At 39.8% G+C, this 15,221-nt stretch overlaps 1 protein-coding gene across 1 annotated transcript; it reads left to right on the top strand.

Moving 5' to 3' along the window:
- The first annotated feature begins 722 nt into the window (after window positions 1-722).
- LOC122666939 (chitinase-like protein 1) lies at window positions 723-2,731 on the top strand. Its single transcript, XM_043863056.1, has 3 exons — window positions 723-1,124; window positions 1,221-1,374; window positions 2,306-2,731. Exons 1-3 carry the CDS (start codon window positions 767-769, stop codon window positions 2,712-2,714), a joined length of 921 nt encoding a protein of 306 aa, XP_043718991.1. The 5' UTR covers window positions 723-766; the 3' UTR covers window positions 2,715-2,731.
- The last annotated feature ends 12,490 nt before the right edge of the window (window positions 2,732-15,221 follow it).

The raw sequence follows: 15,221 nt of genomic DNA, 5'->3' as shown, positions 1-15,221 counted from the left end.
TCTAAAGCCTAATTCAATCAAATACTCTTTCATGTATTGGGCATGTATCTTTGTAGTTTTTTCAACCATCCATGTATGGCCATGCACCTTCCGTAGTCCCTAGATATATTTTGCCACTAAAGGAACTCCGTTTGGGCTGAAACGTGACATGTAGGCAAAGTCTACCTGTCCACAAAATTTGGGTCTCCATCGGATCAACCACATGGCAGATATTTAGGCTATTTAGAAAACCTTTGCCTCTAATTAAATATCAGTTACTTAAGGGGTTGAGTATTCTTTATTTGAATGATTATGCTACAAATTTGATCATTTAAACTCATTGACTGGCTATATAGTGCTTCTTCACATAAACTATCTCTGAACAAGGCATTGCAACTGTCTATATTAAACAAGAGAGAATAAGTCATGCCACACCACCAAATAGCTGTAGTGGCTGGTTGACAAGAACCAAGATGTGAAGGAGAGAATAAGTCAGGTTTGTTTTAATATTATTTACCAGAAATAGAGCTTCTCTGCCATGCCATTACAAATGTGAAGGAGGATCTCATTTTGTTTTCATTCCTCCCCCTACTTGTTGCTTCTGTTGTAGATTATCTTCTCAATCCTTGCACTTTATTTACTGTCAGTTTGAACCTTGCATCATTTCTTATTCTTTTAGATTTGAATTTTTTTCTTTCTTGATTTGTTATCTATTTTGTATTTGGTTCATTCATTTCTTTTAGCTATTTCAGGTTGCAGTGCAATATATTAGAATAGAACTAAAAGGATGAGTAGCAGACCCAGAAAAGTGTTGGTGATGGCTATTGTAGCAGTGGTGGCTGCAGCATCAATTTGTGGTAATGTGAATGGGGAGAAGGAAGAGTGCACTAAAGGATCAGAGTGCAAGAAATCAATCTATTGCTGTAACATGACCATATCGGAATTCTTCGATGCGGACCAGTTTGACAATTTCTTCCCCAAGCGTAACTCACCAATAGCTCAAGCAGTTGGCTTTTGGGATTACCAATCCTTCATTACTGCCTCCTCCTTATTCCAACCCCTTGGCTTCGGCACCACCGGTGGAAAGGATATGCAGATGAAGGAGGTCGCCGCATTTCTTGCCCATGTCGGCAGCCAGACATCCTGTTGAGTATCAATTCATCTCATTGAATCATTCATCATTTGTTAAAGAATCCCTATATTGTTTGGTTTCAAGGTTCATATATATTGTTTGATTTCAGGTGGTTATGCGGCTGCCCCTGGGGGACCTTATGCTTGGGGGCTGTGCTACAGCCATGAAATGAGCCCAAGCCAGTCCTACTGTGCTTCCAGCTACATCTATCCCTGTGCCCCTGGAGCTGAGTACTATGGTCGGGGTGCCTTGCCTGTCTACTGGTATGCTTTGTTTCTTGCCTATTTCCATAGACTTTAGGATCATCCTGATAGGTCAACTGTTTAAGTTTAATGATTTATCTCAATCATATGGCTCATCATGTATAGATTTTTTCCTTTGATTTTTCAATTATTTTTGTTTTAATCATATACTCGAAGTTAGGAAAAATGGTTCTTTCACACCAGTGTCGGGAACCTTTTCTACATGCCCTTTTTTCGTTAGGACTAATGATATGGTTACTCTGACCATTGGATAGATAGGTCATGTTTTGGATTAATAGCCTAATTATAAAGGGGAGAAGAACATTGCCAAGCTGCGTAGCATAAATGGTAGTGCTTCCCTATGTCTATTTCTCTCCTCCCTCTTATGAAATGATGTATTACCCCTTATTGTGGGAGGAGATAGACATAGGGTGGCGCTAGCATACACCACGCATTACCCTCTCGTGTATAAGTATGCGTCTCCATGTGTATCTATGCACACCTACAGTACTGGCGGGGTGGCAGTGCGCATCCGACGACACAGCAGAGCTCACGTGGCACACATGGCCTTTGCTGTGCCGTCGGATGTGCACTACCGCCCCGCCGGGTATTGCAGAGGATTTTAATTCCACACCTACGGTATGCTTCTACTATATAGTATTCCATATCCTTGGATTTTCAAAGCTCTATTTTGTCACGTGCTAAACTCCATTTTGTATTGAAACTTGATATAAGCGGGTGACCTAGGAATCATCTATCCGTCGACAAAATTTTGGCTCCATCTGATTTACCACGTGGCAATTGTTGACACCTAAAGGAAGCATGTGGGAAAGATTCTTGTTTTTCCCTCTTTTTAGAAACATCATATTAATCTATTAATTATATGAAAGGTGCCAGCTAGTGCAGTTGGAAAAATAAGAATTAATTGGTATATTCATCTGATGATGTTCAGGAACTACAACTATGGGATGATTGGGAATGGTTTGAAGGTGGATCTGTTGAACCATCCGGAATACTTGGAACAGAATGCCACAATAGCATTCCAAGCAGCTATGTGGACGTGGATGAACTCAGTGAAGAAGAAACAGCCATCAGCCCACCAAATCTTTGTTGGCAAGTGGAAACCCACCAAGAACGACACGCTGTCCAATCGGGTTCCAGGCTTTGGAACCACAATGAATATTCTCTATGCGGATCAGGTGTGTGGTCAGTATGGGAACATGGAATCCATGAATAACATCATCAACTTCTACCTCAATTATCTTGATCTAATTGGAATTGGGCAAGACCAAGCTGGACCTTATCAAAACCTATCCTGTGCCCAACAGGAGGTCTTCAACCCTTCCACCTCATCTTCGTAGTAAAGCTTGCAATCATTCCCTTCTCATAGGCTTCATCTGCTTTCCCCTTCCTCTTTTGTTTTCAAGATTCCATTATTCTAACAAATGAAGTTTGAAAACATTAAGTAATATTTAATTCAACATGTTGAACACTAACTTGGTTTTTATAAAAAAAAAATCAAGAAAGATATCATAGGGTACATTAACTGCTTTCCCTTCCTCTTTTGTTTTGTTCTTCGGCTAAACGTGATAACCATCTAGTCTTTTTGTTTTTGTAAACAAATTTAGAATCTCATAGGTACAGTTCGGGTGTTACTTGAACGTGATGAGAATGCAGCAAAAAAGAAACTAAAACCAAGCTTTTGGTTACAAGCATCACAATCAATAAATCTGTTTTTTGAATATCTTGAAAGGCTTCTCTATGGAGAATTTTACACCAGAAATCTTCTGGAATTGATTGAATCCCACAGAGTACACACTAGTATCTTGGAGAACAAGATTAAGAGTGAGAGAAATCAATGTTGCAAGTTTACAATTAGGGTTAGGGGGTTGAAATAGGAATACAACTCACAAGGGGGATGGCCACTGTAAGTGGCCGACTTACTCAACCAAGCGGGCTTGCAACGAATTTTTTTCCTCTCCTGTCCGCTGCCCGGACAGGATCGTGTTGTCCCCTCACATGGGGGTGCAAAATGACAACTTAACCTCGCCTGGGCAGTGTGTTCTGGCAAGGGTTTAAGTTGTCATTTTGCGCCCCCATGTGAGGGGACAACACGATCCTGTCCTGGCAGCGGACAGGAGAGGATAACAATTCGCTCGCATCCTGCGCGGCTGCCCTATGGGTGGGTGCCTAAAATAAATTAGGCATTTATTAATTGGATTAGGCTGACCAAAATCTCAGTTGGTGTCCCTTCTTGGTCTGCAAGTACAGAGAAAAGCACTGGAAAATTGGGATGTGATTTGATGTAAACTTGTGTATTTCACGATCAGACTTTACTAGTAAATTACAACTAATTTCTAAGAATAGCATATTAGTTTACAAAGTAGAAATGTGCAACTGATTTTAAGAAACAAAAAATAAGAAAGGGGAGGAAAATAAAGGCTAATTCTTCCAAGCTAAATCCTATTATAAAAACTATGCTGAGATGCTGGATGAAATTTTGCAGCTACACGTGTAGCGGGAATGTTCCTGCTACAAGGCTGACAGTCAAGGACATGAGATCTTAAAGGGTATTTTAGACAATACTAAAACCTAGGAGGGTATTTATGAACCCAAAGGGGAAGTGAATTATTCCATTTCATTGGTTGCCAGCCTTGTAGTAAGAACATTCCTGCTGCACTTGTAGCAGCAAAATTTTTTCCGTGCTAACCGAGTGCAAAAAACCTAAGAAGCAAAAGTGACCAACAGTAGAAGTGGATTCAAAATTCTTTTCGAAGACCGTTTGGTTGGAAAAGGGCAACAAGTTTTGAAATTGTCGAGTGGCTTCGCTTCAGAAACATGATCCCTAAGAAACCTAAAATCCCCTATACACAAGACTCAGTTTAGATATGGTATGATTGCTATTTCAATTATGGATTAATTACATGAAAATAGTCAACAAATGAATTTTAGGTCAAGAAATTGAAATTATTTTTGTTGTATCAATTTTTGAGAATAAATTCTTTATATTTTTTTTTGGGAGAGGGTGGTGGTTGCAGGGGTGGGGTGGGGTGGGGTCAAGGCCAGGAAAGGGTGGTGGTGGTGGTGATGATCAAGAGAAGGTCTTTTATTTTTCATGAAATTACTACCTGACCCATCAAATTAACCATGTGCTCATTAAAGAGTAACAGTGAAATTAATTTCAAAATTGAAACAGTTCCTCAGTTATTTCAAAATTTCTATTCCATTTGATTTATATTTCACTGAAATAAAATGTAAAAATCAAACCAAACAATTTTTGAAATAGAAATTCAGAAGATGAAATTGAAATAAGAATCAAACTAAAGGAAGGAAGGAATAAGGGAGTGCAAATCCTCTCACTCCTCAACATACATTGCTCTGATTTGAAGTTTTAAAGGGAAATTCAGGCAAGGCGAGGGAAGAATATAACTTGATAATGAATGCAAGGCGTAGATTGGACATTGCCTTACAGAGCGCACACATGAAGACGGACCTCGTGTCGTTGTGAGGAGTCGCCAAGCTGACTCCCTTGCGAGGCCGACTTGACCCATATCGGGAGGGGACGACCTGAACACTTCACTCTGATTAGCGCAAAGCCTGCCATGAACTACCGTGGCCCGAGATTATCGCCCATATGGTGCCTAATAAGGCCCGAAGGGGATCAAGGGATCAACGCTATCCCTAAAAACGCTCCTAAAATCTCTCACTCCACACCGAGGACTCTACATTCCTATTAGGGCACGATTCTGCCCACCGTCATCTATAAATAATGGGGGTAACATCCTTCCATGATCATCTGGTTTCTATTATCATTATCTGTTGCTAAGAGTTTTGACTTAGGCATCGGAGTGGAGACACCGGCATAGCCCGAGCCTCTCTTGCTAATTCTGTATTGCAGGAACAAGTCGCTCCGGCACAGTTCTTGACGCAACAATTACCAATGCCAGTGTTTTACTTTGGCAACTTGGCCAACGACCTGAGTAGTTGCTTGAACTATTGAATTTGGTTTATGAGCGAGACGGACCTGGGTTAGAAGGCATTGAAATAACAAGTTTTTTCAGGTCAAGGTCCCAAAGACCTTAAGAAGGAATAATAGTAAATAGTGAAGAGATTTAATATCCCAAAACATATAGAAAAACCTTCATTCCAAGGATCCCAGTCAATCAAGTTTACAAAATATGTTCTTTCAAATTTGTTCAGATTAATCAATCAAAACAGTTGAACAAACAATTCTCATCTCAAATAGTCATGATGCACCGTCTTCTTGACAAACACCTTGAGATGTATGCCAATCTTTACATTGGTGTAGTACAAATTGTTGTCAAACTAATACGTGCAAGATAATCTGAAAATAAAATAAAATAAAAGAGAAATAATAGAGATAGAAAGAGAGGAAGAGAGATAAAATTGGGATAGAGTTTTGCATTACAGACGAAGCAATGGCGTCTGGCTTGTTGGGAGGTAGCCGGCCTCTCTCAAGATAAACTCAAGATTAGTTTTAATTTTCCAAAGTCTCCTTTTATTTATCCAATACTTCTATATATACGAACACAAATAGTTACGTAACTCCACCACTTCTCCCTATAACTTTTTTTTTTGTGGTAAAATACCTATAACTTCTCCTTCCACTATTATCCATTAATAATAACTTCCCATCATGACTAATAAAATAACTACATAATAACGAACAACAAATAACCACAGAATAATATCTCTCATTGCTACCCTTATGCCTTACATTCAGTCCTAATACTCACTTCAAATTTAAGAGGTGGTTTTCAAAGGTGCTTAAGGTCTCCTATGGTGATGGACCCTCTAAATATCTCGGTTTGCCAACCGAGTTTGGTGCCTCAAAGAAATTTTTGTTTCAAGATGTAAAGGAGAAAACACTAAGTAAATTGAATGGTTAGAAGAAAATTTTGCTCTCTCATGCAGGAAGAGAAGTGCTTCTGAAGGCGGCTATTTCCCCAATGTCAAATTATGCTGGGTCCCATTTTAACCTCCTTGTTTCGCACCATGAAGCAATCCGGAAAGCTGCTGCAAATTTTTATTGGGGTGATTCTGAGAAAGGTGCAAAACTTCATTGGATTTCTTGATCATGGTTATGCCAATCTAAGAACCAAGGAGGCTTAGATTTCAAGGACACGAGGCTCCAAAACCAGACCCTGTTGGCAAAGGCGGCTTGGGGCTCCATGTGATTTTTTGTAGGCGAAGTTAGGAAGTAAGCCTTCTTGGGGCTGGCGGAGCTTGCTGGAGGGAAGAACGATGCTCATGGAAAATCTGATATGGTGCATAGGTGATGGCTTGAATGTAAATATATGGACAGATAAGTGGGTACCTTCACTACCCAAGTTCCAGATACAACACTCTCGCCCACCGGATTGCAACTTAGTTTGGGTTGCTGACCTCATAGACTTGGTCTCACACACTTGGAGAATGGATCTACTACGCCAACACTTTCACCCATCGGACGTCAAAGCTATCAAGGAGATCTCCCTTAGCTTGTTTCCATCAGCAGATAAACAAGTTTGGGGGGCCTCAAAGGATGTTACTTTCTCGGTTAAATCAGTCTACCACCTATTGTCCAATATCAAGGAGTGTAAAGAGCAACTGGCATCTTCTTCTTCCCGGGTGCATACCTGGAATCATATTCCAGAGAGGATGTGGAAACGAGTTTGGGCAATCCAGTCACTGTCGAAGATAACAGCCTTTATATGGAGAGCGTGTAATGAGGGCATTGCTACTGCTAGTGGCCTCTCCTCTCGACAGATTCCTGTTGATCCATCATGTATCAGATGTGGTGCAGCATCTGAAACTATTGATCACTTGCTTTTTGATTGCCTATTTGCCAGGGCTATCTGGTTTGGGAGTCCCCTATCCTACTCGCCACCCACTGATAGAGCACCAAGGCTATCAGATTGGCTTGGTAGCTGGGATTCTTTGTTCCGTCAAGATAAAAAGGCCGCTCGCCAATCCCTCTCCCACGCCTCATTCCTATGTTGGTACCTGTGGAGAGCAAGGACCGACAAAGTTTTTCAAACAAAGGACTGGTCGGTGTTGGATGTAATTATAGTTGCAGGAAAGGCTTACCTTGAGTTCCAGACAGCAAACTTCCCTACCTCCATTGCTGCAACTTCGACGAATACCCTAATCTTCTCGGGTTCATCAAGGTGGTGTCCTCTACCATTAGGCGTTCAGAAGGTGAATTGCGATGCTACTTTACCTCAAGGTACAACCGCAAGGGGGTTAGGGGTGATTTTCAGGGACTGTGAAGGGGTTATGCTTAAGGCAGTCTCCCTCCCCCAAGTATTTTCCTCTAGTATCCAAGGAGAAGCCCTTTACATCAGGTTAGCACTTTCACTAGCAATGCAAGCAGACTATACTCATTTACAAGTGGAAACAGATTGTATGGAGGCTTAGCAGTACCTTACGGACTCACAGAAATTGCCTCCTCTTGGAGCAGTGATGATTATCAATGATGTTAAGACATTTGCTGCTTTTGTTTCTATTTCTTTTCATTATGTACCAAAGGTTATCAATTGTATTGCAGATACACTGGCAAGGAGGGCCTTGTCTATCATGTGTTTGATAGATTGGCCAGATTCCACTCCGTGGCTTCTTGACCTTTGCAGGTCGGAGGCTACTGGCTGTTCACATGCTTCTTATCAGTAAAATCCCTTTCTACCAAAAAAGAACACAACTATTCTCACGATCTCATGTATCTCAAAGAAAATAGACATGAATATTTTGATTCTTCATCCTTGGGATAAATTGAATCAAGCCAGTGTCATGGTCCTATTTATGTTTACAGTTCTCTCTCTCTCTCTCTCTCTCCCTATTATGAAAACAATACATCCTCCCCTAGAAGAAATTAAATTACAAGTTAGAGAATCAGAAGTACAAAATTTAAGTAGAACAAAACCAGAAGCAAATAGTCATAATATACGACAACAATAACAATGAGACCAAGAAAAATCAAAGAGACCAAACTAGGAAGGTAATGCTGCAAACAAATAACCTTCCCCCTCCTTCCTGTTTTGATTCTTAGACACAAAAAAAGTCTAACTGCTTTTTGAGTGTTTGGATTCCATCTGTAAACATTCTTAGTTCTTATCTTGGTTGGTTCGTCCCTTCCTTCTCCCTCACTACTACACAGATCAGTACTTTTCTTTTCACCTAAATCTTGGCTTCTTCCTTTACTCCTACACATATCAGTCCCTATTTGGTTAGGTATTGTCCTTTACTAATGCTGTGTTTGGTATACATTCTGGGTCGATTTTGCATTCTCGGATGATAAAAACAACTAATTTTATCATTCGAGAATGAGAAACAGACCTAGAATGCATTCCAGGAATGCATACCAAAGGCTGCCTAAGTGTTCTATTTCCTCAGAGTTTAATCCAGCTTTCAATATTATGCTCCTAGTCAGCTAATTCCATGGCAACTGTAATGCAGATGATTGTGGGAAAGTGGGCTTAGTAATTAATCATTAGTTCATTATTTTCTAAAGGCAGGGGGTGAAATATTGGACTCATTCGTTACGAAATTTTCATTCCTTCTATTTTATTAACTAACAATTTAAAAGCCAAATTGAAAGTTGTCACACCCCGGCCCGGTTCATAAGGGCCAAGTGTGACTGGATGTCTCTGACATCCAACCAATCTCCCAGGATCGCAAGTGCAGTACCCTATTTACAAACATATCTCATAAATACAGTAATTAGAGGCAGCGGAAGCAATTTAAATAATAGAGGTAACATCAGTAATAAGAGAAGTCTGAGTGACATTTCATTTATATAAAGGATAAAGCTTGTGTTACAGTTATATAGTTCTCAAAAGTACCGCAAAGTATAACTATACAAGAAACTATACTATAACTATACAAAAGTGTTTATAAGCACAAAAGAGTGCAGAGATAGCCTGGACTGTCAGGCCAAGATCAAGAGAATGCGCAATCGTCACGAGCGCACGAAGCATCATGCACTTCGTACTCCAGCGCCACAAATCCACCACCAAAAGTAACCGAGTCAACTAAAAAATAAGGATATCCACAGGGGTGAGCTCCACCGAGCCCAGCAAGGGAAACACACAAGCAAGTACAAATAGTCCATGATGAATGACCTAGAACTAAGAATGCTACTAACATCAATGTCTAGGTCTCATGAGGTATAAATGCTACTGTAGTAGGTATGATATTCCCAGTCACATAATTAACTCATCAGTCTTCCCAAGAATACCACTCTACTACGGTGGGAACCCGCCAGTTCCGGAATATACATATCAGGCCCCGACGAACCCCCAGTGATAACCCTAATATTGTTCCCATTCCGGTATGTACTCATCAGACCTGGGACAATGAATGACATTCCGGTATTAACCCTTCAGACCTGCCATGGATTATCCAACACTTCAACCCCTGTTGGTAAGGATTGTAGCACTGGGTTCATGCCAATCCTAACCATATGCATACTATCATGATGACATATGAATCATATAATAGATAATACATCAATTCTGTCCAACATCATCATCATCATAATAAATTCCAAGAATCAAGTAATAAATGCAATGCAATATGGAAATGCAACCCAATATCAAACACATCTAATGCAAAGAAGTTAAAGCTAACAAAAATACATGATCAGTGTTATTAATATGATGCATGACATGGTAATCATAACAAACCGAAATTAAATATCACAAATACGTCAAAATTAAAATCAAAATCCCCTTACCTGAGTTGGAGAACTAACTAGACAACAGGAATCCAAACTCCAACACAGACTTCACCAAAGAGAGGGAAAACAGCCCTACATAGACATTAAATAACATAAATTAGACATAGAAGAAACCCTAGGTGTAGACACCTGATTTTTGTCATCCCTCCCTGACAATGACGACATGCAGAGGACCGGCAACCTTCGTCTCAGACACACCAAAAAATAATAAATAAAAATAAATGAAGGGAGTGTGTGGAATCGGCCCATGGAAAGGCCCATTGGTGCCAAGTCCATAAGGAGGTGTTACATGACATCCAAAGGGAACCAAATGAAAAGGAGGGTAAAAAAATAAAAATAAAGAGAAAAAATAAAACCTTAAAGGGGAGGATAAAAAAATGGAAACCAAAAGAAGAAATAAATCTAAGAAGGGAATGGATAAAACAAAAAATTTATAAAAGCTTAAAGAGGAAAGGGGTAAAATGGGGGAAAAAAATTTAAAAGATGCCCAAACCTAAAGGTGGGTGTAAGAAGATAAAACACCTAAACCCTAAAGTGGAAGGGGAGGAGGTTTAACAGAAAAAAGATACTTCTAATTTAGGAGGACCGTCATTCTCTAGGAGGGGAGAGAGAAAAGAGAGGAGAGTGAAAAGAAAGGGGACAGCAAGGCAAAAGAAAAGATTTCGAAAAAAGAAAGGTCTCGTCATTGGAAAGGACGGAGAGAAAGGAGGGGAAATCCGAGAGACAATTAGCAGAATAGAAAAAGAGAGGAAAAGAAAGAAAAGAGGAGTCGTCATCCTGGGAGGGAAAAAAAGACAAAGAGCGGAGGATCAAAAAAAATTGCAGAGAGAATAGGAGCAAGACAGAAAAGAGAGGAAAGCGGAGAGAAAAGAGGGAGAGAGCCAGGGAGTGAAAGGAAGGAAAGAACAGAAGAAAGAAAGAAAAACAGAGAGTGAAAGGATGAGAGAAAAACGGAGTGAGAAAATAAGAAAACAGAGAGAGAGATAGACTGAGACAGGGAGCCGAGCTTCTCCTGAGCCAGAGGAGAAAACGCAGCAGCCGTTCTTCCCTCTTCTTCCTTTCTTTTTCATTTTCGATTATCTCCTTTGTTTCTTTTCTGTTGTTTAGTTTTTCCTGGTTTGTAATAATCCCTTCCCCATATTAATCCCTGGTTTGTAATAACTATCCATTCCCCTTCGAGCACACTGCGGCAGCATTAGGGAGCTCCAAGAAGACCTCAGGTATACCTTCTGATCTTAATTATTTTCTTTATATTTTTTCTGTTTCCTGTGATCAAATTCCTGTTTCTTCATTCTATTTCTTTCAGTTTTGTTGTCCATTCTTGAGCCTGTGAGATGCTTTTGTCTGCTGTGAATTGCCTTAATCTTTTTTTACTTTCACTTTGTTTATCTGAGAGTTCTCTGCTGCCATTGTTATCATGACCCAACCCCCTGTCTCATGCATGAATCACTCTCTGTTTGGTATGCTTCATCCCATACTTCTATCACTTGCTCTGTTTGTTTTATTCTAAACCATGATCCCCAACCCTTTCTAGTCAACTCGTTCTCTCTTTGTATATAGTTGTCATCATGTGTGATTTGTTGTTCCTTTGCTTTTTTTTGTGTTTTGAAAATGGTGATTACCAAAGATATGAACATGGTTTGGTTCACTTCAAACCATGGATTCAAGGATTGTAATGGCTCAAAATTCTGTTTATCCAATGTTTATCTTGATTTTCTTTTGAGTTAATTTTGGGTTATTACAAGACATGGATCCGTAGGTTAGAGAATGCTTCGGTATATTATTCTATGATCCTAGTTTTTATTAGTTTGTTTTCTCTTAAAAATCATTTTGATTAGTATATATGCTTTGAGTGATGAGGATTTGAGTTGGGTAATGCATGATATGGGCCCTTTGGTTAAGCCAATCTGGTTTTTCAAGTTCGGTTAGAAAAATGCAGAATTTCAAATCTCAAATTTGGCATGTCTTGGATTTAGCTGAATCATGGGGTTCATTTTGATGCCCAAAGTGATCAATTTTAGATCTAAATCGGCACATTGGGAATGGGCATGGGCTTTTGGATAATGGGCCATGAGATCTATTTTGGGCCTAGATTCAGACTGGGCCCCCAATATTGATAAATCATTTGATTAGCAAATGGGCTTGGACTTGAAATCATGAGACTTGGATTTGGTTTAGTTGGGATTTCGGGTATGGGCCGTGTTTCCAATTTAGGCCCATTTGGATTTAGAACTAATTGACTTTGGCTTTGGTTTGGACATTGACCCATTAACTTGATGTGGATCGAGTGGAGAGTTTGGGCCCATTCCTTTGGGCCCATGAGTGCGTTTTCGCTTGCAATTTAGGATTTAATTGAATACACTCCCCCAAATTCATTTCATTTCGATTGGGTTTAAGGGATTCCAAATGAATTTTTAAAACCTATTTTGGGTAGAATTAGAACATGTGCGGAGGAGTGAGAATGGCCATCTAGTGGTTCGAGTGGAAATGTTATAATATGTTGGGATCCTGGGGGACGTGGATGTGCGCTCTTTGGAACGGAAATTGGGCTAGCCCGTCATCTAGCCCATGGATGTTTGGAATGTTTTATCTTCGGTTAATGCATGCTTAGAAACCTGTTTGATGTTCCATGTTTCATGTTTTATTGTAAGTCTTTCCATCCCATGCTTGATTAGATTAATCTTTTTAGTACTTCATGCCTTGCCTAGAATAAATTAGGAATTTGGTTTAAGTTGCAACTCTGTGTACATAGATGCCTAGCCTTAGGTGCCTAGTTTTAGGATGACCTAGGTTTAGAATAACTAGCTTTAGGGATTGCAAGCTAGCTTATGCAAACATGTGGTCAGAAGAAGGATGACCGGCTTCATCCGGGTGGACTGGGTGCCTAACACCTTCCCAGTCCGTAACCTGACACTTACCCGCTGATCTGGGTAGACCCCGACCTTATCCATCGAATCATAGCCTCTCCCCATCCGTGGGATAAATCTGAGGGCCCTAGACCCTTTCTAGGTGGCGGCTTCCTATTGACCCGTTTACCCTCTTAGGAGGGATCATGGTCCTTGGTTTTGGTTTCACCGGCGAGATCCTGTTCGCATTGAGAACCAACCCCTTGTCGGGGAATTTAGGATTTTTTGGAATCCATGGTTCTTACACTAGGTCAAACCCCTAGCAATTAGGTTCAAAACCATGATAAAATAGTGAACCGGATTCAGACTCTGACCCAACCGGTCGACCGGTTGCAAACCTGCAACTCCATCCGGTCCAAAAGTCAGAATTGGGGTTTTTCTTTGTAGTGCATGGATCTTGACATGCATGCATCCAATTTCACTTTTTTGAACCATAACTACAGTGGGTCAACCTGATTTAACAACTAATTCCAAAAATCATAATCAATTTGGGGGTTTTAACAAATTAATCCAAATTGATGATCTAGGATTTGTTAATTGAGTAAATCAGCAGGGAATTGGGTTTTCTAAACTGAAATTCTCAAGTCATAGATACATCTGAACCCTTCTGTGGTTCAAAACAAGGTTTAAATACTGAAATTGATTTAATAATCCTAAGATTTCTAAGCTTTAATGGCTGATTAAGGTTTAGGAGTTAATTAGAACTGAGATTAGAGAAGAGCAAGATGGGAACAATAGTAATTAGGGCCTACCTGAGTACAGTAGGGAAATCCGTGTGTAAACAGCTTTGAATTTTTACAGTAAGGTGCCCAATTGCAGTCCAATTCTCTAAAATCAAGTAGAGAGACAAAGTCCAAGTATGTAGCATTCTCCTCCCTTCTTCTTCTTCTCCTTTCTCCTTTCTCCTCTTAGGTTTCAAGGCTGAATCGAATTCTGGTTTGTATAGGAGTGAAATGAAAATCTAAAGTTAAGTTTTATATATATAGTAAATGTTAACTAAGGGTTGTTTGGTTTATTTAGTTAAAAACAGATTTCTAAATTAATTCCTAAAACTGATTCTAATTAAAATTTTGTAACTAATTATGCTCTTTTAAATGTAAAATGATGTCATATGACATCTGGGGTAATCCGGGTTCGGATAAATACTGAAAATAGGATTCTCCACTGGAGATGTGGGTCCTACAAGTAGAAATGACTATTCTGCCCCCCATATACTATTTAAATAAAAATTACTATATATAAAAATACAAGAAGAGTTTCTCATCTACAAGCCGATCAAGAATAGAGTGAGGTTTCACAGGCTATTAATCCAACATGCTAAGCTAATGTGTTGTCTTCTGCTAGATACCTCAAACTCATTAGAGACTAACTTAGTTGGCTGATCGGAATGCCCTCTATAGATGAGTCATGAGATGGGTCTGAATTTCTTAATCGAGACAGCCCAACACTTAGAGACTAGCCTGGACAATGAACCAGAACCTAAAACCACACAGGTTCCAAAAGTTCAAATTTATTACAGGTTTCACAAAAGTATAAAGTGTTGTAGTTTTAGGGGGGAAAAAACGCTAACCGATGTTGTGCCTAGGCAAGTACCTGCGCTCAAACACAGCCTGACGCAAAAAGACTGATGATGCCCCTAATCCTTTCCTCTTTTCAAGGGGGACAGTGCCGATCTTTTCACGCTGGGTTGTGTCTGGGCGTAGGCACATGCCTAGGCACAGCACCGGTGAGCATTCTCTCCCCCTAGTTTTTATTTTAAATTTGACTTTAAAAAATGTTATGGCTACAAAAACATTGATATCAAAATACTGGAGAAATAATTGTGGGAGAAAGTTCTCTGTCTTGGAGTGTGGTCTACGCCAGCACTCCTATGAGTCTATCTCTCTCCTCCCCATATAAAAAACGCTTCTGCCCTCTTGTTTTGAGGAGGAGAGAGATAGACACATGGGAATACTTGCGTAGGCCACACTCCCGAAGAGAACTTTCTCCCCAAAAAAATTTTCCAGTATTTAGTTGGTGAATATGTAAGCACATTCAAATGTTGAGAACTGAAATTTTTTTTTTGGTGAGAAAGGAAAATATATTAAAACACTTAAATGGATACAAAACATAAAGATTGTCAGTGATCTTGCCCCTTACTTTATGAGTACGGGCGTAGTTTGCTAGATGATGGGGAAGGGAAATAGAAAATCTGTCTTTCTTATTTTAATACAAAATGAATTGAA

This window comes from Telopea speciosissima, chromosome 7, assembly GCF_018873765.1.
Source record: "Telopea speciosissima isolate NSW1024214 ecotype Mountain lineage chromosome 7, Tspe_v1, whole genome shotgun sequence".
NCBI classification, from domain to species: Eukaryota; Viridiplantae; Streptophyta; class Magnoliopsida; order Proteales; family Proteaceae; genus Telopea; species Telopea speciosissima.
The sequence above is the reverse complement of the archived record's forward strand: the minus strand, read 5'-3'. Positions and strand labels throughout refer to the sequence as shown.

What these genes read in the sequence shown, in the direction of transcription:
- LOC122666939 (XM_043863056.1), top strand. Translation starts at nt 767, where the DNA reads ATGAGTAGCAGACCCAGAAAAGTGTTGGTGATGGCTATTGTAGCAGTG. An exon ending in TGTCGGCAGCCAGACATCCT is followed by an intron (nt 1,125 to 1,220) that starts GTTGAGTATCAA and finishes GTTTGATTTCAG; the next exon opens with GTGGTTATGCGGCTGCCCCT. An exon ending in GGTGCCTTGCCTGTCTACTG is followed by an intron (nt 1,375 to 2,305) that starts GTATGCTTTGTT and finishes GATGATGTTCAG; the next exon opens with GAACTACAACTATGGGATGA.